The sequence below is a fragment of the Agelaius phoeniceus genome, chromosome 2 (assembly GCF_051311805.1).
Source record: "Agelaius phoeniceus isolate bAgePho1 chromosome 2, bAgePho1.hap1, whole genome shotgun sequence".
In the NCBI taxonomy this organism is placed as follows: Eukaryota; Metazoa; Chordata; class Aves; order Passeriformes; family Icteridae; genus Agelaius; species Agelaius phoeniceus.
Window position 1 is genome coordinate 99,149,205 of NC_135266.1, and position 26,482 is coordinate 99,175,686.

The 26,482-nt window shown below is 41.1% G+C and overlaps 1 protein-coding gene across 8 annotated transcripts in view; it reads right to left on the reverse strand.

The window, feature by feature from the left end:
- Positions 1-11: 11 nt before the first annotated feature.
- BBX (BBX high mobility group box domain containing) overlaps positions 12-26,482 on the reverse strand; it is a 149,193-nt gene continuing 122,722 nt past the window's right edge. For all 8 annotated transcript variants that reach the window (XM_054627799.2, XM_077174393.1, XM_077174394.1 and 5 more), the window contains 3 exons: positions 21,731-21,928; positions 20,914-21,106; positions 12-18,264 (listed from right to left, as the gene is read on the reverse strand). In XM_054627799.2, coding sequence (XP_054483774.2) covers positions 18,177-18,264; positions 20,914-21,106; positions 21,731-21,928 — 479 coding nt within the window. In that variant the 3' untranslated portion in view covers positions 12-18,176. The remainder of the gene's footprint in view (positions 18,265-20,913; positions 21,107-21,730; positions 21,929-26,482) is intronic.

A 26,482-nucleotide genomic window follows, 5' to 3' on the forward strand; every position in this document is an offset into this window, starting at 1 on the left:
CACCACTTGGCTTCAAAACATACAATATACTTTATTGCCTGCTAGATAATCAAAGTGAGGAGTAAACACCATAGCTGGAAAAAGCAGAAAAGGACCAGGAGAAGGAAAAGAATATCCAGTCACCAAACAAGTTATCAGGCAATAAACCATACACAATATAAATAATCTGTTTCTCAAACAACTAAATCTTTATTTTGCTAATGACCATTAATGGTTAATTATCAGTAGTAAAATCTCTGGATTTCCTTTTCTACACAGCATTAGTAGTAAGAAATATATAAGGGACTCTGCAGAAAGCAATACAAAGGAGTTATATACACAGGCACCTTCTGTGGAGCAAGAACAGAACCTCATCTAATAAGGAAGGGCTATCTACAAACCAGAAGACCATGGTAATACAATATTAGCTCAGACTTAGTTTAGCTGCAGCCTTTCCACAAGGTAGGCTAGCAAACTTATGTATACATATATATTTTAATATAGATATATATAGAGATTTATTATTTTAAAAATAATGTGAACTACCTGTAGTTCCTAGACTAATTTTAAAGAGGCAGTGTACCTTTCTGAAGCTTCATTTCAGGAAGTATATTAAAAATGGTATATAAAACACTAGCAGACCCAAGCTCACATATCGAGTCCTGATATCTTCCCTCCGACTTCTTTGTCTAATGTTATAGCTGCCACCTGCATTGACAGCAATGCCTTTAGTCATCTGGATTGCTATTTATGTTGCTGTAATTGCTACCACTAAATTTACTGGATTATAGTGTTAGTAATTGTCGATTATAAATAGCAATAATGCTGCAGTACACTGTCAAAGCCTGCCGCGTTACGAAGATCTAGTCTGTATGTGCATGCAGAAATTTGTTGTTTAATCTAAAAGAACATTTCTCAGTCAAAGTGCTTCCCCTGTCAATCCCACCATGCTTTTCAACCACATGGCAAGGACTCCTCTCTCTTAAGGAGGATGTGATGCCTCTCAGCCCACACCAAGCTCTCAGCAGCCCTTCACACGGCACCCATTCATCTGACTTTGCTTTCAGGACATAACCCTTTCCCTTTCACACAACCAGTGCCCTTAAGGCTAAATATGACTTATTAAAATTAAAACTGACTATTTGAGGAAATACTTTTAACACGTTTTGGTCAAATCTCCAACTGGGCCATGTGAGCCTTGTGCTCCCCACAGCAGGCAGGGAGCAGAGCGCTGTGTGCTGCTGCTGCTGCCCAAGAGCCAAGCCCAAACCGCCAGCAGGGGAGGAGGAAGGGAGAGACATTTGCAGGGAGCACCATAAAGGCCCAGTAAGGCCTAGAGTGCCTTTTGTGCCACCCTTTTCCAATCTGCTCCCTGTTTGCATCTTGGGGTCCACTCGCAAAGGCAAAATGGGAGCACACACATGCAGACAGGCAGTGCCCCTTCCAATGGATTTGCTCCTAAAAACAGGGATGGGGAGGTGAGGCCCCTCTTCTAAGTGGTATCACTTTGCTCTCAGCCCAACCCTCACTGCTCACACGAGATGCCTCATCACTTTTGTTCATGACACAGATGTCACTTAACACACTCCTTGCCTGAGGGTTTCTAGAAGCCTCTTCCCAAATCAGTGACCACACCCTGACGCACAGTTGCTCTGCCTCAGGTACCACACCAGTGTTGAGGGTATCCCCCACAGCCTGCTGCATTTCCTGCCAAACCAGGATCCTACCCGTGTGACTCAGCATAGTCCCACCTGCACAAGTGACCACTCTGTTCCCCTGGGCCCCCCAGCCAGGCAGAAACAACCTCCAGAGCAAGCTCCAACATCTGGACAAAAGCACACACTCAACAGGAGCCATCTTTGATACAGCACAAGAGATATATCAAGTAAAGTGTAGCAACAAACAAATAGTTTCCCCTAATAATTCTGACATTTTGATAGGGGAGCTTAAAAATATGTATTTGAAAGAAGGATGCCCTGATGGAACAGGATGTTTTGCAGTGTGAGGGAAGGAAGGATGGTCTGTACCCAAGAGCACACATAGCATGAGCACTCAGCCCGGCAAACATGTCCTGGCTGAATTGTGCCCTCTGCATCTTTGATTACAAAACAGTGAAGACAGAAAGTTCCTGACTGGGATTTCAAGCGAACTCAGAAGCAATCTTGGCTATCTGAGCAGCAGGTATCCTTCTTTGTCTCATCCAGGTACCCACTGGGAGCAGGCAGGAAAGTACCACAAGAAGAGGAGTGCACACAAAAGCTGGAAACTGAGCTTTATGGCTATATCAGGAGAGACAATGTGTAGGGACACTGTTTAAAACTCAGTCACCTCAGTCTCTGCATCACCACAGAGCATCACTTCACCGTATTTATGCCCTTAGACTTTGCTTTGCCATTGAAACTGTGCAAGCACAACACAAGAGAAATGCCTTTTTTTTTTTTTATTTGGCTAAGAATTTTGTGCATGCAAGGATCAGAGTTATTTTTCAGTTCTGTTAGTAATTCCTCTCCAGTTCTACAGGACTCAAATCACATGCTGATACTCAAGAGCAGGGAAAATGTGGGAAGCATGTTGTTATGCTGGGAGAAAGGGGAAAAAAAGGGCAAATTTTAAGTGAGAAGCAATTACACTGTAAAATCAGGTGAATATTCATCTGTACTGGCTGGTCTTGTGTTTTTCACTACTGAGTAACAGGGTATAATTTGGAAATCATACCCTAGTTGACTCTGGTAGATCTGCTGTATAGTGCAACTTTTTTTTGTCACTTCTGTCTCCACTGTAACTTGTTTTTGCTTATTCCAGGTAAGGTTTCCAGGGCTGAGCAGCACTGAGAAAATCAAGGGGAGCACAAAGGATTAAGGGTCTATGAGAGCAGGAGAAAAACTGTGAAACATGGAGGAAAACACTTTTCCTTCCCCAGGCATCACTAAAGACTACATTGATGGTGAAAGCAAGGACTACTGAACGTACTGGTTAATTTGCAACTGAAGTGCAGCCTGATAGTAATGCACCATATTTCACAGGAGCAAAAACTCCTAGCTCTAAGCCAGGGTGATTATTGGGCTGGGGGAAAATTAATTTCATCCCTCCCACTATAAAAGGGGAAGTTTGGCTTCCCCTTTTATAGTGCCAGTTCTTTCAATCACAAACTTGTTGAAGAAATTGCATTTTCTAAACTGCTCCATTTCCCCCTTTTCCTTTTTAAGCCATTAAATATTTTCTCTCTCAGTGCTTGGAGACTGCCAACTTCTGCAGGAGGTTGTCTGTGGAGATACTGCCCTTCAAAGTCAGTCTTTGGTCAGTACAGGGATTTCATCAAAGGCTCATCCTGAAACTGAACAGACCCGGGTGCCCCATCCATCCAAGCTCCTTGCCATATCCATGCCCCTAACTGGGGCCAGATGTCACCTGGAGCAAACATCTATAGGAAGCCTCAGCTTTGTGTCCTGCCAGTGGTACCACTTGTTTCAGCTCTTCAACACAGCACACAATCCCTGTGCTGCTTTGCTGTGACTCCCTGGGTGTCAGTGCCCAGCTCTGTGACACCACACGGAGCAGCTCAGTGGGATCTTGGGGTACCACAGCAGACAAGAGGCAATGAATGCCTCTGGCAGCAGGGCCCCCTCTGCACTGCCTGCAGCTGCTCCTGCCGAGGCCATGGGGCCATGGCTGTGCAGGGCTGGTGCTCGCAGCCTTGGCAGCCCTGGGGAGCGTTGCTGGCCCTGACCACAGCACTGTGGGGCTACAAAGGGCTGCTGCTGTGCACTGCAGGAGGCACCAGTGCCGGCTGCCATGGGGACCAGGGGGCTTTGCCATTGCCTTTTCCCCCTTGAGCTTCGTGTGGCCACGCAGAAGAGCAGGACTGTGGGGTCCCAGCACATGCCAGCATGGCTGGGGTGATCTCTGCCTGATGCCTGGACCAGGAGAGTGTAAGAGATTTGCCAACCCATTTCTTGCAAGCCTGCAACTTCTGGTGAACACAGCAAAGCCCTGGCACCAGGCACAGGGCACCAGGCACAGCGACCAGGAGTCCAGGCTGAGAGCCTCCTGACGAACCACAACAGGCAGAAAAGGAAGGCAACTGCCCAGCTTGAGGGACATGCTCTACCCTTTGCTTCCCCACTGGGTGCCTATTTCCAGTAATGGGTTCTCAGCATGGACAGTCACCCAGAGACTCCTCAATAAACTGTGTCAATGCCCCGGCTAAACTGGTGCAGAGGTAACAGGGGAGTGCACAGCTCTTGTAACACACCGGCCCCGCTCCATTAGTCTCCAAACTGTTTCAAAATTATTCCACTAGTCCTAGTTTGGAGGTGGAGAGAGTATTGCAGGCACAGCATGGGTCCCTGTTTTAAAGCAGAGACCTGGGCATGTCATGGTCCCTGCACTGCCAACACCACTGCACGCAGCTTTTCCCATGTCTTCAGGGAGAGGCTGCATCAGACCCCAGGCAGGGACCTTGCTGCAAGCACAGGTGATGCCTTTCCAGCAGCATCTCACCAGAGGACAGTAAGGAAAAAGGCTGTTTCCAAGGCAGGAGGCAACAGGGAGAGGACAGCTGTAGGCCAAGGCCATGCTGGCTCTCCAGCCTTTTGCTGTGGCTGGCACAAGCACTGCCTAAAGAAATGGATTATGCTCTCCTTTGGTTTCCTCCTTGTAATATGGCTTTACTGATGGCCTTGTAGTATCTGAAAAGGGTAGCAAGGAAAAAGGATGGCAAGCTGGGTTGGTTTGGGGCTGGGGATTTTTTGGTTTGGCTTTCTGTTTTTTCACTGTCTGAACTCTGTAAAAAAAAAATTGAAGGCAACTACTGGATAGAAAACACAGCATGAGGAGAAAGGTCTCTTTGAACCTTTCTGATATGGCTATTAACCATCAACCTGACACACCATTTGAAGAAAGAGGTTTCTAAAGGCATGGAGGAGTCCTGTAGTGAGCAAATTTGGGCTGGTGATCCTTGAAAATCTTGTCTCAGATTTTATCTGACCATTATTTTTTAGGTTGCATTTATGAAAACAGCTGAAATGCTCCTCAATCTAATGTCATTTGAGGGCACTGTCTTTTTCTCCTATACCCTAAAATTTTGTACTCTAGGCACTGGGGGAATAAATCACCCTCAAAAAGACAGTGAAACACTGGAAAAAACAGCATGGGAAATTGCTGATTCTCCACTATTAGAGGCTTTCAAGGACAAGTTCAACACTCACCCATCCACCCATCAGGTCTGTGCTAAGTATAGCTTAATCTGCCTTGGAAAATGTCTAGCTGATGTCTCCAAGTCCCTTCTGGCCCTGTGACTCTGCACCAAGTAAATAATGCCAAGATCTCATCCTGCCACAACCCGGGATGTGTTTAATATCCTGTCTGGCTGTTTGGTTTTCTGCCTTAGCTTGCTGTTAGTCCAGGAACAGACACAAGCACTTCAGACATCCTATTAAGAGTCAGCTTACACTTTCCTCACTCACCACCAAAACCCTGTCTAATTCTATAATCACTCTGAAAAAAGATGGAAATGGGGAGCAGCAAACAAGGAAGAATATACAGAAATGTCCACTCTGACATTCAAAAGCTGTCACAGAAAGTCCTCCTTCAGCCTTTTTCCATCTTTAAAAATGTTGACCTATCTTCTGACAAGTTGATAATGAACAAGAAAACCCCGCACTGACAAGAACCACTGCCTCTTTTAAATACCCTTCACTGGCTCTTGCCCATGGATTGCATGGCTTGGGCATTCAAGGAGCATCTGGTTTCTAAAATCTGCTACAAGTAGCCCAAATAATTATGTGGTTTACATGAAACATAATTCTGTCTTGAAAAAAAAAAAAAAAAGAAGAAAATTTAAAAAAGTCAAGCTAGGAGCCTGGGCATTTTAAAACAGGTGCTCACAAACATCAAGATGAAAGACCTTTAGGAAATACCAACACTACTGTGATGATGATGTGTGACGCTGTGTTTCACGTAACATGATTGCCCAAAGCTGACCTTCCACCCCCAGCTCCTCTCAGCTGGCTTATGGTGCACAATTAATGCAGCAATGTAACAGCAGTCAACCTACAAGGAGTGAAAGGATGTGAACACACAGCAGCAGCCACACTGGTCTGCCATGCTCACCTACGGATGGCAGTGGGAATCCATCTGTTCACCATTTCTGCAGTAAGCAATTACTTTAGCAACTTAGAAACACAAGCAGAAAATGCAGAATTTGATTTATGGAGGTGCTGGTCTTTCCTTACAGGCCTGTCTGCACCCTGAGTTAATCCGCCCACTCCTATGTATAAATTTCGCATGGATGAAAAAAGATCATCTAGGGACAGATTTAATTGTCAAAATCTGTGGCATCCTTCCCCAGTTCATGTTTCTTGATGAAAGCAGTGCTCAGTAACAATAACAGGAGGGTAAAAAATGTCTTTACAGCAGCAATTACGCCATGTGCACAGAGCCTTGAGACAACCACCATCACAACAGTATTTCAAGGAGACGGATGACGTTTACAACAGCAAGTATCTGGTGCTTCCACTGCCAATCTCTGCCTGTAACAACTCAAACCTGCAGGGAACTGTGCTGCCAACACAACCTCTGCCATGCAAAGTGCCTAGAACAGCTTTCAAACACAAGCAGGTGAAAGACACAGAAATCAAAAGCAACATTTTACAAACTGACAAAACATGCAGGGCAAGAGCCCTTGGCTACGTGAACCCCGCAGGTGCAACTCGAACTGCAGTTGTCTGCAGCACCTGGCAGCTGGCATCCCTTATCCCATCCTTTGGATGCAGTGGGGCTGCTGCACAGCTTTCTGATGGCCAGGGTGCCTTCACTGGAGAGAAAGCCATAATGCTGCATGTCTGATCCCACAGGCTGCCTCCACGTGTGCCTGCTGCCGTAGGTGAGGCTGTATGAGCAAAGTAACTGGAAAAACCAATATTAGGTTTATTTGAAGATTTCTTCTGTAATTATGGAGAAAAAAGTATAATTGTCTGGGTGCTGCCTTTTCCTCCTGTAATAAAGAAATTTAGAAATGTGTTGAGTTTTATTTTGCAAGTTAAGGCTTAGAATGAGTTCTTTTGAATGTTTTATGTCTAATAGGCACTACTGAAGGGGGTTTGGTTTGGCTTAAAAAAAAAAAAAAAAAGTGAACTTAAGCCATGCACTAAAAAATGAACCAGGCCAAATTCCCATAAACTGTGAATCTACTCTCACAATAAATTGCTAGGAGGAGGAAATAATTTATCAGGTTTCAAAAACCTGCTGGGTACCTGGATCTGGCACTGGTGGTGTGCTTTCCCACAGTGCCAGAGGCACAAAAAAGGTCTGGAGAGCCCAGCTTTGCTGCTCTATCCACTTCCCAGCAGGATCCCACCCCCTCTGCCTATCTTTCTGCAGAAGCTGTGTTTGATGCACAGCTATAGCTCAGGAAAACTGTTGTTAAAATACTAATTAAAAAACCACTGCAGGTTTTTTAGAGTTATGCTTGGGAAGGTGTGGGATACTGTCCATCCCACTGAAAATCTGTGGTATGTTTTGCTACTGATGTCTACCAAGTGTTCAGCCTCTCAAAAAAAGAGAGGAGAGAAAGGCAAGATAATTGAAAAGCAAGGTGAAAGATTTGCAAGTGAAGCTTGGTGTTCCCAACTTCCTGCAACAACATAAAGAAAACCATCCAAGGAAGAGATCTCTCTCTACCAAATAGAAAACATTTTCAGTGGGACAAAAGACCCAAGCAGTTCTTTTTAAACAGCTTTTATGCTGTTCATGTCCCTGGTATCTTGATGGAAATGGATTTCCAGCGGCTGAGATTTGTGGGATGGTGGTTTACTGCTGGATACAAATGAATATTCCAGGCACACCACCACATCCTCCCACAAGGACTGTCAGGTGTGACAAGCCAGCACTGCTGAGGGACTCCCATCTATGTCCGAGGCATCAAAAAATTCCATTTGTCACTTTCTATTTATCTTAAGACTGTTGAAATAGCTATATTTGTGGTTTTATTTATCAAAAGTACTAAAAAATTGCTCTTCTTGCAAAGCACACTGAGTATTTTCTGAGTGGTCTAAAAGCCCAGAAATTCCTATTTAAGAATACATTTTTATCTCATCATTAAAGATGCTTTTAAATCCCTGCTGGCAACCCTTAGCCTTTAACTAGAGAACCACCATGTCAAGGTGGAACAGGAAATATCTATTTTTTGGTCTAGGTTCTTTAAATTAGTTGTAGATTATCAGAATCCAGGAATATGAAACTAATGCTTTTATACCGACTCTTGTGTATTATGCTGTTTTCAAGGTTCTCACCCATGAAACATACCATGAGTAAAATCCTCATAAATTAGTTATTTCAAAAATGCAACCCTTCATCCCTAAGTGACTTCCTTGCTGGCATGGTTTTCTGCATGAGAAATAAGTAATTACCTTCACTTTGAAAGATCTCAGAGTTCAATTAACTATGTCCTAAATCTGGTGCACTATGGACAATTACTAGCAAAGATGTTTGGAAAAAAAAATTATGTATCAAGATTTAACAGTCACAAAGCAAATCCTTCCCTCCATTACTTTTCAGTGTAGCACTATGCCTTGTGCCAGCCAAGCACAGTGTATTTACTTAGGACAGCGAGAAGAATTTTCTGAATTACTGATTCAAATAAAGATGAGCACTTGATATTATTTATGATGTACTTGCAGGGAAGCACTCATTAGCAGCACTTACACCACGTGCCAAATACATCTGTCATCTGGGAGTAATGGGATGGTTTCAAACTGCATCACCCCTTAAGCAGCTCACACATTACTTCTAACTGAAGTAATGAAAAGTTACTGCTACAGTCACTCGAGCAAAACACAGCATCCATTCCAAGACACAGACTTAAACTGTAATTTCTGCTCTTTTTTTAGACCACTTGGCAAATCTTGCTCTTGAAATTGGAACCTCTTGAAGACAATGAGTTGTCCATCTGCTGTGATGGTAACTTCCCTACCATCTTAGTTCTGCTAGAAAACTCTGCTCTTCAAAACAAAAGCAAACACAGCCTTGTTGCCACAACCTGTCAATCTCTGTACTGCCTACTGAAACCTGGAAACTCATGAAGGTCCAACTTCATCATTGAGTTCCCAACTGGGTTTGTTTCACTTTGTATTATAAAAATCTATCTCAGCAGCTGCAGGCAAGCACAGAGCCCACACAAAGTTGTCGAGGCACTGACAAACTTTTTGCCATCCTGGAGAGGCTTGTAGCAAAAGAACCTCCCCCTGCCAGAGCCCACCTTCATGACAAACACCACAGCTGGGAGTCCCAAACCAGATGAATCACAAATGTAAAAGGGAATCATCTGTCAAGAGAGAGATGTGCAGTGAATTTGCTTCAAATGACATCACTCTGATGCCAATGGCAATGGCGTGCTGCAGGCTGCCTGAATCGATGACATTGGATTTGCAAGACTGAAAACACACAAACTCCAAAGCCATTACAAAAGTCATTACTGGACATCAAAACCAAAATTATGTATCCTAAACTATTGACAGATTGGCACTATCTGATTTCCAAATTCTCCTTAACTCCTAAAAACAGCAGAGTGTTTTAATAACCCAGTTGTGCTGACCAGGTATTAAGGGAACCCACCCTTAATAGGAAGGAAGGAAACTGATGCTCAGATTGGTCTGACTGAAGCCTGATGGTCTGCTGTAACTGGGAAGCCTTTGGTGGGCCATATATGAAACTTGTACTCCAAAGATGTACTCCAAAAACTTATTTTGGACTGGAATGACACCTCCCAGGACCTCAGGTTTTCTCTTTCCCACCCTTTTTGTTTTCTTAAGTTGGATGTTGTTTGATAGCAACCTGCCTTCTCTTAGTGTGCTGCAATGCTAAGCATGTCATTCTGACTCAACTGGCTTGACTTTTGGGTCTATTTCAATCAGTTCCTCTTGTTTCACAGAATGACAAATAAGCTAAAGTGCTGCTCTATATGGACTACATGTTTTGTATTTTGTACTTCATATAGGCTGGATTTTCAACTGGAATTTCAGCTGGGCTTGCAGCAGTGACACTGTGGGCCAGTGCATTTCTGCTGAACATCTAATAATTCTCCAATCAGAAGACAACCAATAAAGCCTTGATGAAATTTCAAGTATATTTTAAATACAACTGTATTAGAGCTCAATTTCTTACTGTTGCTGTGGTAAGAAAAGTCCACCAAAAAAAAAAAAGAATTTGACACTGGATAGAAGGTAGATGTTGTATCTTACAGGTTTTATTTCAGAAAACAAAACAAAACAGAACTTTGCAGCAGAGATAGGAACGCATCTCATATTTTGTTACAAAGTGCTAGTGTCCTACTGGAGAACTGACAGCCACATGAGCTGGTGTATAGCATGGCTACTGCATGCCCAGGTATACTGTGTGTCTCACTCCATGTTGTCACATTGTAGGAAAAAAAAAGTCTCTCTGAAAGCAGGGTTAGCTGTACATTAAAAAACTCCAGAATGAACAATGAAAGGGACCCAACAATGGTATCAAGGGGAGAATAGCAGTGTCTAGCAAAGCATGGTGCTTGAGTTGGATGATGCCTTTCCATCCTGTGTTTTTCCAGAAGTATTAGTTGAAATTTACCTTACCTGACAGTTAAGAGTCAGTGGAAATGCCATGCAGTTGGAAAAAGCAACCTGAGTGAGAGCTGGGTAACAAACCAGATCTAGATGCACTGAGAATTAGCTGAATTCAGCAGGTTTTTAGTTGGAAGAACCAAATGAAAACAGAGGAGAAAAGATGGGACTTCAAGGAATGAAGACAACTGTTTTAAGGTAATTTAGTAATAAAAAAAGGTGAATAGTGATTTCAAGGTCCCTGACAGGGCATTGGATACTGACAGAAGATGCGTTTCTTAAAATTTCTTCCACTTTTTTTGCTCACTGAATCAGAACTTTCCTTCCCCTTTCCCATGACCTTTACATGGCCTTTAAGGCTGAAGCTTTTCCATTTCTGGTGTTTTTTTGCAGAGATACTGACGCATACCCAGTAAAGGCAGTGCAAAATTGCATACGTTTCTTCTTTCCTGAGTAAATAGCACATAGATAAAAAAAACCCTAAATGTTCCCCTTCTTCTGCTTTTGACTCAGAGACAGATCTGCTCCCACGTGAACAGCCAGTGTCTATTGGCTTCATGAAGTCTGTTCTGGGGTCTTCTGTGATCAAAAAATACATGGCAATCAAGGAGGTTTCAGGCATCCAAAGACAGAAAAAGAGAAGATCTTAAACAGTCTAATTTTCAAGCCTCAAGACTGTAAAATATATGGGCAGAGCAGACTCCTGGTTTAAACAAGTTTCCAAAGTAGTGGGAACCTACTACCTTTAGGTTTAGGCATTGATGTTGCTTGCTACTTATTTCTAAAAGATAAACCATTATTAAGTTCTCTTATGTCCAAAGACTGAAATCATAGCAAGGGCTTCTTCTGTGGGATGACTTCTCTTTTATCTCTGTTATCTCTGTTGACTATCAACAAGCTTCCCAACTGTGCAAAGATAACAAAATCCACAAAAACGAAGTAGATACCTAGGAAGCTCAGAAGAAAAGGCAAGCTTTTCTTCAAAAGCCTAACTGCACTGAGTCCCGGCTCTCTCTGTCCCACAATCTCCAGTTTCATGCAATATAAGTCCGCAGAATTCTAGGGCACCTGAATGGATCTGTGGATCTTCTAAGCAATGTCAACAGTGCTGAGCCAGGCTCGGAAGTTTTAAATAATAAAATGGAAGCTCCCAGTACAGACACATGTATGGAAGAACAACTGGGCAGAAGTTCTTTGCAAAGTAAATGACATCTTCACAGTCATTGTGTAGAAGCTGAGTGGATGATCTGACAGAAAACTACAGCATACAGTTCTGAGGATCCATCCCTGGGTTTTGGCATCTTCCATTTTCTGGTGAAAATGAGCTTGTTTAAATATAAACAACCCAACAAGTTTGTACTGTAGCTAAAAACAAATTCTGCAAATACTGCTAACTCAGCCATATGTTAAAGTAAACAATCATTTGATGGTAAAGCAGGTGAAGTATCAAAGAAGCTCATTTGAATAGTATTTATTTGCAATCATTAGTTTTAAATGGGAAACTGTTTACAGGCACACGCTAGATAACCAAAATAGAATGAACATAAAGAAATCTATTTAAAGGTCCTTATCAAATATTTCAAATATTTTATTAAATCTTTTATTCAGCTTCATTATCACAGTTTGATGTACTTTAGCATGTTATACACATGACTTAACATGTGCACTTAGAAGTATCAAATTAGAGGTTTTTGAGTAAAGTATGACATTCTATAAATGTGCTTACTGACTTAACTACACACAACTAAGAAGGCAGTAGCTCTGTTATACCATTGATGGAGATGAACCATTGTAAGGCATGTTTACACCAAACTTTGGAAAGAATAAAACTATATACTAAGTCGAAATTCAGTGGAAATACATGTGAGAATAGAAGTTGAAGGATTGGGCTCCAAGAAAAAAGATCATAGCAAATCAGTTGTGTTGAAACTGTCAACAGATACTGGTTATTAAAAGCAAGCACTGCTGAGAAAGAAGGTTTTTGTAGATCCAGGTCAACAGGTTCTGTGCTTTTTTCAGATGTGACTTTTGAAATTCACACCTTATGCTGTTTAATGTGAAGAAAAGATACTAAAATCTAGCAAGGAAGTTGGAAAACTATCGTCTGAAAAACTTCAAAGTTGTTTGTTTTATGAGCAAACACAGGAACACTTTAGCGCAGAGTACATGCTGGAAGTCACTGCACTCCACTGTGTGTGTGAGTGTACGTACACACACATGCAGACACAGGCAAGTACATGCCTCTCCTGCTTTTGTTGCCCTCAAAGACCCAACCACTGATTGAAGTACAGCAGTACTGAGGGGCAAACAAGGTTTCAGCTTGGAGCTGAAAAGAGCAGAGGAGCATTACATTTGGGAGCCCAGTCAGTTTTCCTGAACAGATGTGGTTTTTCCAGTGGAGTACAGCGCAGGTCTCCTAGTATATGCTAAACAGCCAAGATTCAGAAACTACAGTATAATTCTTTGGAAGAACTCCATAGATGTTAAGCTATTTGCAGTAGTTTTAAAATTCCACCTCAATGAAGGCCCTAGGTCATGATGACATGCTTCCCCCAGGAACACCATGCAAGCCCAAGCTTAAATCCAAAAGCATAGTGGTCTGTGATCGGGGCTCCCACACTGTCACAATGACAACAACAATGCTGCCCCTTAAGAGGGGTTTCCAGCCTACACCTGGGTGTGTTGCTAAGTGGAGATCTCATGTCAAGTCTTCCTAGATTTCTGCCATCAAAGAATTAGTGGGGGAACATGAAATAGACATTCATCTTATAAGCTTCTTCAAAGTTGTCAATTCAGTACCGAATACTGAGTATATAAATGACTATGGTAGTACTTCGGTGAGACCATAAACCTCACTGTGCCTTTTTCTTGGGGAATTCAGGGGAGGAGACAAGTAACCCTTTCACAGCCTAAATATGTACTTGTTCATGGCACTCAGTGTCCTGAAGGGCCTCAGCATCCTGGCAGCTGTAGTTGACAGTTCAAAAATACATACAGGGTAGGGAGAAGGCCACGAGTATTGCAAAACATGGCAAAGGAGCTCTACAACCTATCAAACAAGCACAGCAAACAAACGGCATCTAATGGATAATGTAGGGTATACAACACCCAAGTTGTACAGTTATGCTTCCTTGCAAAATCAGGACTGTGAACGTAAACTCCAGAAGCTGTTTCAAGAGCAGCATGTAGCTTACTCGACACCTCTGGAAACATCACAAGTCCACCACCCTTCAAGCACTGCATCTTCTGCTCTTACAGAAACTGATCTCACTGAACCAAGCAGAGCTAGTGGGTCCTGCAACCCATAGGACTGTGGCAGAGGCTAAACAAAAATGCTCCAGCAACATAGTTTGGCTACTACTGTATATTCAGCCTTTATGGTGTCTGCGCTATATATATGTTGCTCTTGGAAAATAAAGCACACAGCGATATACAAATGGTATCAATGGCCAAAAAGATTACATGATCATGCCTAAAGGTAAATGGAAGTTAACAAAAGTAGTCTTTTAGGAGAGGTAGCCATATTAGACTCAGCATTCAAAAAAAAAGGGAGTGCACTCCAAAGGGTCAACATACATTATAGTGTCTTGTAGACCCATCATGTTTCTGGTTTCCTACATCATTTTTTTGCAGAATGTACACACCCAGGCACACACAGGTACACGCACACACACACACCCACACACACACACCCCTATATATACACATCTAAATTCTTTTCTAATTCTCCTTTGTTGCCATAATGTTGCCATACTGAGAATAAAGGACAGCTTTCCTTACATGCTCTTAGCTGCCCCATGTCTATAACTTGCTTTCAGTTGGTTCAGTATCTGTACAGTAGCTAAACAGGCAGTGAAAATTAAAATTGTTTCAATTAATATCCTGTTGCAAAAGACAGCATCCAAACTATAAGGCATTCCCTTGTACTGACGTGACTTACAACTCTCTACTTGATACAAACTACAGAATACTCTTCAGCCTTGTGCTACAAAGGCAGCTTTCACCCAAATAATACAGACCAAAGCTGGAATTTAAACACCACAAATCCACACACTTCTACCAGTCCCTTGTTCTTGGTGCCCCTTTCCAACAACGCTTATCACTTTAATTTCAAAGGTCATGCACCAGTGCTATAAAATAGAAACCCAAACTACCAAGAAATCTCTTGCTCCTGACTTTGGGATACCGTATTAGTATAAAAGAGCATTCAGAGAGCTTAAATAAATATATTCTTTTCTGAAATCACAGCACATTCAAGGGGTACTTACTGCCAGAAGCAGAGCATTAAGTAATCTCCATAAATATTTTCAGAATAATTTAGTCAGAAAAGACCTGTAAGATATGAAGTTTTGATTGATTTGGTCTAATACCTGGAAAATAGCCTACTGTGGGGATAAGAATCTGCATCTCAAATGTTCTGCAGAACATATTTCCCATATTTGTATACAGTACTAGAACAATTAAGAAGACATTACAGTAATTTTCTCCCAGCTTCTTAGATCTGTAGCTTCGGCCATGACAATGCATTTCATATGCCTCAGAACTATGAAATACTGAAGATGACAAAATAAATAAAAGCCAAGTAAAACTGGGACAGTACTGCATTTTACACTTGAGACAAGATTCCCCCCTCCCATGGATAAGTCATAGAGGACAACTACAGTAAATGCTTGTCTTTTTTTTTTTTAAAGAAAGATTTATACACAGGTTCAGATCCAGAAAATAATGTGAAATGCATAAATACTGATAGCTTTAGCTAAGTTAAAATGGGTTCAGTAAAGTATGATACAACATATTCAGAATAAACAAAGCAGAAAAGCATCATATTTTGGTTTGCTTGAGATATACATAAGGTGCAACAATTTCTTCTCTAGAGGCATTTGTGGACAATGTGTTAACAGGTAACAGTGTTTGCTGGTATACTGAAGTACACACAATAGCAGTAAGATTTTCCAAAATGAAAGCAGCTGAAATTAATAAAAATTAAAACAAAACAAACAAGGAAAAAAAACCCAACCCCAATACAGTAAGATATTGGTCTGAAGTTTTTGTTGTGCTAACAGACTTTGTTACCTGAAAATACTGATACCCCTTCTAGTAGATTCAGGGAAAATTCTAGCTACTCAAATCAAGACATCACTCATAGAACCAACAAAGGCAAATGCCTAGTGAACTATAAAGCTTTGCAGGATTTCTGCTACTCTCAGTGCCTAATCGCTTAAAAATTAAGCATATCTACAAAAAGGTTTGTAAGTATCTGAAAACAGTCATATCCAGTAAACTGACCCAACCCTACCCCCTCTCTAAGGGAAAGTCAAGGAAAAGCAGATCAAGTAAGATATTAATTAATATAGAAAAAAGTAATTTTCTGTTTCTTTTAAAAAAGGTACCATTAATATACAGAAATATCTCCAGGAACAATATTGAAATTTAAATCGAGGAAGGATGGGGTGCTTTGACAAAAATATATCTACTCTAAAGGTTTCTAGAGAAATAAGTTAGTACCATTGTCAACGTGAACGGCCTGCACTGTAACATATTTGGATTTCAGCTAATTATAAAGTGGTCCAAAACTCCAAAAGCCACCCTGCTGTGACCCACAAGTTTTAAGTCTTTTAAATTTTTCCTGTCTTGTTAAAATAACTTATAAAACTTTAATAAAATCTTATTTAAAATACCACCATAAGCTGCAATAGCATTCTAGGGGCTCTTAGACATTTAGTCACCTGAATTTTTAAAAAAGCCTTTTCACTGACTCATTGGTTTGTAAATTTTGTTGTTCTTCTCTTGTTCCCTTCTTTCACCACATGCATCCTCGATGTTGCTGTTTCAGTGACACTTCCCCAGCTATGTGCCTTTTGTCAGACCTTTAATCCTTTCTTAAAACTCTTGTGGTACACTGTATGTTGTTTCCTGACACTGAACCAGAGACTTTCACTTAACTACAACAATGAAAGGCTAAACCTAGCAAGCATTAATAATTACTGTCCATATGGCTATTACATCAAATTAGTTACAAAATAACCTCAAAACACATTATCAATTCAGTCAAGTATAAATAAGAATGCCTGATAGAATGATGTAAACTTGCATCATTTAAAGACTTAATTCAAAGAACTTCAAACTCAATCTAATACTATCAAAAGTTCAGCCGGTATGACGAAGACTAATAGAAAATTATTGCTGGAGTCCAATTTGGTAAATTGTTGTGCTACAATGCAAAAAGTAGGGAAACATCTTGTGCTATAGAAGAAGTACCCTGTTGAATTTGTAGCTTTAGATCAATTACTAGTGATCATTTTGCATCTATTTGTAGGAATCAATGCTTGGTTAAACAATAGTGTAAGTCAGAATAGTGAAGGTAACAGGCCAAGTGATACACTTGGCCTGCTTTTGGGATGTATTTATGACAGCAAAACACAAAAATTCAACACAAGCAGAGACAGAAACTGGCAGATGGATCTGTTTTGTAGTCTGAATTCAGTCAAACGCTACTCTTCAGTTGTAGTTTAACTGTATACAGCTTTCCACTTTACCAACACAAACTGTAGTTGGCCCTTTATGCAAACTCTGAAGCCGATTTGGACTGTGCATAGTAACTACAACAATGCCAGTGTCTGTAAAATGCAAAAGGTATGTGTATTGGTGTACACTATATCGAAACGTCATGGTTTTAAGTTATTCAGAATTGTGAAATAATACTAAGGTCACTTTTGAAAAACGCATTTGCAGTACTTTTTGTTTACAGGAAAGTTTCACCAAGTCGCTCAGATATCTATGCAAAAATAAAGGAACCCTCCAAGGCATGAAAGACAAGTCAATTATCTGCAATATTTTCTTTTCCATACACCACACCTTTTTCTAATGCACATCATCCTGGTTATTCAAAGCTAAATTAAAAAGAAACAAACCCAAACATAGCCTGTCAGAACTTTTCCCAGTAAACTCTACCACTCCGGTGGCAAATATAAAAGTGCAGAACATCTGGACCACGTGGCTGCCCAAACACCGCTAACAATGGTACATCTGTCCAGGCTGCCTTGAGTTCTCTGGAACAGGTTTTAAATTCATTCTACAATATAAACGTAGGCATAACCTATTAATATAAACCATCTTAGAACTTAAATCTTCATGTACAAAAATGACTAAGAATATCTAATAGTAACTAGTGCAGTGCGTCAGTGTTTTTGTTGTTTTTTTTTTTTTCTTTTTCATTTAGAATAACTAGATATTATATGAAACTAGTTGTCGTACTCTCTGGTTGGTAAAAGAGATGCTGTGTGAGCTAACAGTAAAGGCAGCCTTTTTCACACCAACCACCCGTTTACTGTTTAAAAGCCTTCAATAGAAAGCAAGCTCTGGGATCATTCCACTCCATTTCAGTTCATTAATAGACAGTATCACCCTCCTACATACTGGGTTCCAATTTGAGGACCTGGCCCAAGTTGCTAATGTCTGGCTTCCAGTGAATTCTGGGCCACTCAGAGCAATAAGTACTTTATTGCAGTCTCTAGTTCCATCATATGGACTGACTAGCTTCCCTTGGTAAAGACAAGGCTAGGATATTAGGTAAAGCACAATGTTTTACAATAAAGTGGAGCTTCACTGGTCAGCGCAGGAAATAAGCACTGGAGCCTGAGACATTTCATTTGGCTGTCCATCATGTGGGAGAGGTGTGGCCCTCTGACTTCTGCAAAAGAAGAGAAGAAAAGCCACCCATCAATACTTAGAGCACAGGAGGTGCTGTTATCAGACCAGAAAAGACAGGAAGCAGGGTTTAGCACCCGACACACGGTAACTCCTCACTGCTGCAGGTGCTCACATACTCTGGTTACACCTGCTTTCAGAGGAGTCCCTACAACAGTAATACATACAACAGGACAACCTACATCACAATGAAAAGGCAGGAAAAACCAGATGTGATGGTATTTGACTACACAAAGCAAAATCCAGAGCATGAGAGTAAGTTAAGAGCACACAAGTGCTGTGACTCATTTTGTAAGGGAGCTGCTGCAGCCCTCAGAAGCAGAGCAGATAGTATGTGTGGCAAAAGGTAAATGCACAGAGGCACAGATCATGTTAGTGTGAGTCAACAGACAGCTTTTAAGCAATATGGAAATATACTCATCAGCAGAGTTGCACTGGGATTCCTCCACGTTACTGACTACATCAGCCTAGCACAACTCTTTTATTACTACAGCAGTGTTAATTTAAAAACGATCTCTTGGCACAGGGTATTGTAAAAATAAACTGTACCAGAATTATGTGCTGGAAATCAACATCAGTCATGGTATCAAATGGACTTGGGAGAATTCCTTTGCAGCTTGCCTTTTAAAAATACATACACCAAGCATGTCACTGCCTGTTATTTACTCTCACATTTTTGTTACAGTATTTGTTATTGGTAGCAATGAAAATCTGGGGCCTGCTTCTTATTTACACCAGGAACACTTTACCTCACTCTGGCCAAACTAAGATCCCCAGCAGAAACCCCCAGCAGAGGTACTTCACACAAGGGGAGTGCAATGAAGTGGCCCTGGCACAAAATGCAGCTCAGACTCACAGAGCTTAATCAGGGCATGCACAAGGTAAATGAAGATAAGCAGAAGACTTCAAATGAAAACCACGCTGCCAGAAGGACTCCATGTCCCAAGGCTCTATGAAACTATTAAAAAAAATACATTCAGACACTGAAGAAACACATCAAGCAAACCTCCAATTCTTTTCTTCACATTTCTGGATATTTGCAAATAAAGTGAGTTACAAAAAGTAACAACAGTTGGCAGAGTAGAAAACAGAGAAGCATCTAGCCTGTAAGATTTAGGTTTCTGTTTTGACTTCCATTTGCCAAGTCAGTGAGAGATGTGGCTAACTTTCTACTGGAAGAGTCCTCCCCTGTTGTCATTTCACATTCCTCAGATGATTACCAAATGGCATTTCCAACAGTTGTGGGATATTTGCCCATTTGGTATTTTCAGGCCTTATGAAAGGTGCTGCATTGCCAAAGCTACATAATGACATGACAAAAGATGGCATTCAAAGAGAAAGACCCAAGCACAAAGCTCTGCAAAACATTAGCTCACTTCAACAAGGACAAGAGGAGGACAAGAACTTTAAAGAGGCACAAGGAAGAAAAACCACAGCAGAGCAAATCCTGTTGCTTTTGTGCATTTCTGGTCAGTGTTAATGGCAGTCAATGAAACCACAATGGTGTGAGTGAGAGCAGAGCTTAGCACAGCACTTCCACAAGTTCCATTATGTGGCTTATGATGACAGACAGACTGACTGCAGTGTGAAATAATTTCTCACCCAACACTGCTTAAGCAAGACAACACCTTCTGCAGAGAGGAACCAGCAGATCTATTTCTTTTAGGGTTCCAGAGCTTCTAAAAAGCCTTTGAGCATTTGATGTGCAGCCAGAACACAAAGGACTGGGTTCATCAATGGGGCCCATGAGAGGAACAGTTAATTGAGGTTGTGAATGGTTTAATGAACTGCTGCCTTGAGGAGCAGCAATCATTAGGCAGCCAGCAATCTGTCAAATGGCATCTGCAGAGGCTGTGATGATTTCAAACCGGCCCAATGCTCCCTCAACAAGTTTTCATTGCAGGAGAGGATGGGGTTTCATATCCAGTAAGTTCCATGAAAGAACAACACTGGATAATCAAGAGCCAAGGAGGACCTGCTGTAATTTATTTACTCCCATCACAGGTCTGACCATTCTGTACCGATTCATAAGTAAGTAATTCTCCACCTGATCTGTATGGATGGCCTACTCAATAACTGAGAGGACCAACCTAAGCTACCATGGCTTTCCATCAGCCAGAGTTGTTCTACCCCATGCAATTTTGCAGATGCTTTGCCTTTTACACAGCAAAGCACAGGAGTAAGAATAACTAGTTAGCTTCCCTCAGCCATGTTCAGCACAAAAAAATTATTCTCAAAATGTATTAAATTTTCTCCACCATCTTAGGTTTTAGGCAACTGGAAAATGCAAATCATCATGCAGTAGTTATTTAAATCTGCTATTATCTCACACATAGCATCTGATAATTCTCAATCATTAGGATCTTAAGGAGCATATGAACCTGTTTACATACAAAAATTGGTACGTAAGCTTACTGAGAAGGTTCATTTTACTAACTGCTAAACAGATTACACTGTCATTTAGGTGAAGACTTAATAATACTAAGCAAGTGGGGCAAAGCAGACATTCATAGAAAGCTGTGGAAGGGGAAATGCAGGCCAAATTAAACAGTCTGCTATTCACATGCTTTCTGAACAAGCTGTCAGCCACATGCTATTTACTTAAGACAGCAAGAAGAAAAGAAATCCATACCTGTGTGCGTTTTCCATGGCTGCTACTTCTGCCAGAGCAGCTAAGCTAAAGAATGCAGACACCGCTGGCATATCTGATGTAATACTATGATTTTCTTCTGTCTCTGTGTTTCTGGAGCATTCACTGTTGCAGTCTGCTTCTGCACTTGATGATTTTTGAAGAGTACTTTGTGGCAGCTCTTTTGGCTTCTCCTCTGCAAAGAAAGAAAGTTAAGTATGCAGACATAGTCCATAAATCCACTGCAGCTATTGATATGCTGACTAGTCTGGCTTTAACAGAACCTGTACCTTTAGGATTTTGATTCTGCCAGTGTCATCGGATTCATGCTGTAACCTCTTCTGAATCAAGCTACTGGGTCAGAAGCACAGTACTAAGGTTTATGAAGCAGTTTACTGATTTTGCATTCAACTGAATTTCATCTTTTCGCTCAGGCAAGAGAGCTTTTGTGTATGTTTTAGATACAGCAGTCCTGAAAGATTATCTTACTGGAGAACTCCAGCAGGGACTCTGGCATTACTGGAAACAAATTTTGAAAGGTAACCATTCTCCATTTCTCTCTGCATCAGTTCACAGTTCTTAGAGTGAAATACCCAGGGAGAAAAGATAAATTTGGTCATTCAAATAAAATAAGTTGGCCATTATGGACTCAGTGATTTCCCAGGTGGTTGATAGCTGTATATTAAATAATGACCATTCTAAGCAGGTAAGAAAACAAGCTAATTAAAAAATACTGCCCTGATAGGTTGCTTGTTGCTTGTACCCTCAAACCTTCTCCAACCATTCAGTTTTAATGAAATTTTAATTCCAATTTCCTTACCCAGTGTCCCTGCTGCTGGTGACACTCGTCCATCTGCTGTTCGGACAAGATGTGTGATCTTAGTTTTCCTTGCTTTCCTTTTCTGGCTGCCAACTAAAGGCTCGTGCATCATTGCTGGCTCTGGAGTGTTTAGGGCAGATATAGAAATTTTATTCTTCCAGGCACTCTCACTGGAATTTCTGTCTTCTAATAGTATGGCTGGAAGAGAATAAAAACGCAACTTTAGATGTAGAATAATTCAGCCACTAGCTATGCTCATTTTGCATATATCTGCATAAAACTGTTCCTCACAGGTACTCAAGAGCATAACCCATGGCAAGACATGATCTGAATGCCATAGATGTTTGCAGTGAAGTAACAGAATCCATCTTAAATACAATACTGAAGGTTCGAGTTTCTAATATTTGCCAAGAAAACTGTGAGATTGGCAGCGGCACTTGAGTGAGAGCAGGGTATTGCTCTGTATAAAACATTCTGCAACAGAAGATGCCAGCAAGCAGCTAAGAGACAAAATGTATTTAAGGAACAAGGGTCCTCACATAAGCTTATCTTAGCTCACAGACGGACTGACAAGCAGAATTCAGCAATTCCTGACTAAAACCTAGTGTTACCTCTTTAGTCACTCTACATCAACTCCTCTAAGAAAGAGAAATACTGCCTTTTACAAAATAACAAACACCCAAAGGCTGCAAATAAAAAAGCATAACTGGATCACAGCTGAAGACAAGCATGCTAAAAAATGGAAGTAAGCATGGGATAGAATACCATGACAGAAATACTGCCCATATAAACTCAGAGAATGAGAAAGGAACAGCTTAAATCTTTCTCAGCAGCTCCAGTGTTGATGTCCTGAAGTAGCTTTTCACCCCAAACTGGAACATGATCCCAAATTTTCACTCAAGTAAAGAGTTATTTTAATCTTGTTCAAAAAGAAATTGGTCAGATAGCAATCACAAAACATATTTAAACTTCCAAAGTCTGAGCTCAGTGCCTAGTAGTCAACTGTTTGTAATTTGCATTGAGTCAATAAGCCATTCTGCTGATCCCACAGGGTATCACTAGTACATAAAGGCAATCTGTGACATCCTTTTCCCTCCTGTGATAAAGTGCTATGAAGCCTGCCCCATCTGTGATCACTGTCAGCTAGGGTTAGAAAGAGGCTACAGGTAGCAAATGCTCAGGTAATTTTTTACAGGTGCCTGTCCAACCTGTTTTGAAATTGGGAATACTCATGATACCTGCATCAAGTTCTTGAGGTATTTTTTCCCAGTACATTGCCATCCTGAATGATAACGTATTTTTTCCTAATGCCTGCACATCATCCCTCCTGCTGCATTTTCAACTCATTTTCTTTACTCTCTGTCAGGTTATACCCCATCTCTTTGCAACAGTCCTTGATATATTTTCTACAGCTCTTACTGTGTCTACAGTTAGTTTACTCTTCCCTCCAGTTTCTTTTAATCTTTCTCCCTGTTTTAAAGACTTTTTAAATACACATCTGTCACTTTTTGGGTGGTTTGACCAGCAAAAATTACACACACAGAACTGAAGCCAGAGTGCAAAAAACTGCTCTTTAAGAAGGGCTAAGAACTGAACAATTCCAGTCTCCTGCACTGAGACTGGTGGTGTCACACAGGAGCATCCAGCCCCAGAAACTGTGCACAACAGCCTAACTGTTGGCCTAAGTCTGCATGGCCTTTGCCTTTCACATTAGTTTGAAACTGTTTTGTAGATTTAATGAACTTTCTATATATTTTGCTGGCTTTTTAAACTGTTCATTGTGTGAGAATGTGGACTAGATGAAGAGAATAGCTGTAACACATTTCATCTTGTTAGCAGTTGCCCTTTGCTCTTCTGTTTGAATGGGAAGGACCTTTTAATGTTTTATTGTCTAAGAATACAATCAGATCTAGTACATACATGCACAGACATTTGAAATTTTCCAAACTTTAATTTGTTTATGATTTTAATTCACCTATGTTCTCCTGTAAAATATTTTTGAACTTGTTCATGTTGTTTATTTGGGAAAAAAGCACACAGTTTTAATTAGCATTTTGAAGTGCTTGGCTCTAGCTGCCAACCTCTCCAGAGCATAGCTTTGCCGTAAAACTGATTTTTTTGTAGAGAGTGCTCAAAAGAAAGCACAGGCAAAGATCCACCCTGTAACAATCTAATTAAGTAGAAGCACCAATGGACTGCAAATGTGACTTTCAAGTAACTCAGCTGGGCCAACAGTGAGATTGTGCATCGAGACCAGGATGTTAATTGGAATGTATAATTAAATAGGGAGCCTTCTCTCCAGATTTCTTATTTGGGAATTCATAAGTGTCGATTATATTTTAATGTAATGGTCTGGTTGTAGTCCAACACTATCTGTTAATTCTGATTTGCTCTAATTAGCACTTTGACACTGCTGTCTACTTCTAGCTTGATTGAGTTTATAATGCTTTTAATCTTAGTACTACAAGCCACTATTTTGTTTTTTTTTTACATTTAATAAAAACATTAAGACATGATTTCAAACAATGAACAACATACGATTAAAAGAGACTTGATTTGGTATGCATTTAATTAGATGTGTTGTATGTCAGGTCACTAGAAATTAACTTGATTGATCGCTACAGTTGAGGTTCCCTTTTATATTTTTCTTTCTTATATTGTATGTGTCAAAAAATAAAGAGAAAAAAACCCTTGGAAGGTAAAATAGGGAATAGTGGAAGACATAAGGAGTATATGATGTTGGCATGTTTGACTAAGAAACAGAAGAAAACAGCAGAAGGTGGCTGTAAAAGCTCAGATGCAGTAAGCATATTCTCTCTCCATGTTTTTATATTGTTTTATATTCCCTCTCCCAGGTTTTTATTTTAATCTTTGAAATGAGACTTGAAAGTCATCTACTTTTCTTTTTTCCTCCAGCTCTAAAAGAAGCTCTTTATCACTTCAACATAACATTGCTGCCATACAGTCTTGAAGAAGGAAGGATTGAAGGTGAACAATGAGTATTTTGTGTGTGTGGGCACAGGGTGAATGTTGAAGGGAAGAGCATCTTTTTCTCTTCTCTAGCAGTCTTAGTGGACACTGGGTTTAGAAATAATTTCACTGACTTTTTTATAGAGTATTATTCAAGTAGACATAAAACCTGACTAGGAGATCACACAAAGGCTTGACTGGCGAGACCCTTTGCACTGACCTCTAGAGGAGAAAGGAGTCCATGTTTCAACAACTCTACATCTAAACTATGTGCTCCTGCACCTTCTTCAAGAAGAACAGCACCCCACTGCTTCAAGTGACAAAGGTATATCCATACAGAAGTTCTAAATCAGGACCTGGTTTTGTTCCACAGGAAGGATAGGACTAGCCAGGTTTAATTCCCTGTAATTTTCTTTAATCCATTTGATATCCATTCTGCTTCTACACTGTCCTGCATTCAAGAGCTGTCCCAAGAGGAACTCAGCTAATTTTCAGGGGAACATTGTCTAGACATGAAATGAGGTTCTGCAGTTACTGTGCAGTCCTGCCTCCATGACAGTGGCATGGACAGAACTACTATGCTATCTTTACAAGCAGAGTTGAGAATATGCCATGACGGTGTGGGCCTTCAGGCATGCCTACACCACGGTGGCAGAAATGACTCTGAGAGAGACATATCCAGAAGTCAATGCCAGATGGTTTCCTCAGCTAGGTTTGTTAAAGGTCTGCACGGACAGTTTATCCTATTCTGCAGGCATGCAGAGGACATGTAGTCTTATTTCCCCCCTATCTTTATGAACAAGAAAAACAAAGTCAATTGAACTGACTCACCACACCACAGCTTTTCAGATGAGCTTTCCAGACCAAGCCCCAACAAAACACAGACTTTAAGGAATTTCTTTAGTGATGCCTGTTATATGAAAGAGCTGCAGAAGTTTAACCACACTTAGTGGAGAACAAACGCTCTGTGGGTCTAAACATGCTGGTATCAAGGAAGAAAGGTGGGCTTAAAAGATTTAATTATCTTTATGAAGATAAACAGTGAAAATCTAGGCAGACAGAACATTGCTTCAAGTCATCAGTGTCTACAGAACCACTTTACCAAGGAAGTGATGCCAGACTGACCTGGCAGAAATTCCAGCTCTTCTCACAAGAGGAAACTGCACAATACTGCTTTGGGGCCAGGCAGCACACAGAGATGCAGCAAGGTCTGGGGACTAACAACAGAGATACAAAGCAGCAGATGGTCAAACCAGGTGTAAGAGAGAGCGGCCTGGGTGGGAAGCTCCACTGCAGGAGCCTGTCCTGATCCAGCCCTCCTCCAACCAGAGTGGTTGCCAAAGGCATAGAGCTACTGGTTTCCTCTGGGCTGCAAGTGCCACAAAACAGGGCTCTGATGTGTGTGGGAGAGCTGCTGTAGGAGTAGGCACAGCGACAGGGCTGCTTCACGTGTGAGCTGGTGTTGAGACCAGTGCATGTGTTCATCCTCTCTTCTCCTCTTCCTGTGCCAAGGCCAATGTTACAGCTGGCTGCTACACAGACCACTCAAGAGCCTCAGCACAGCTCACTAAGTGTACCTGCAAAGATGCAATCACTGTGACTCGTTATTTTAAGTAGTGTGTCCTATTGAAAAGCCTTTCTGGTGTGGAAGAAAAATAAAACTCCCAGATGAGTGTTAACTTTCCCAAACAGGCATGGGTCCAGCTGTGCTTCTGTCAGCCTTCCTAAGGAAGAGATGCATCTATTGACAAATTGTATTACTCTGTGCTCTCTGTAGCATTT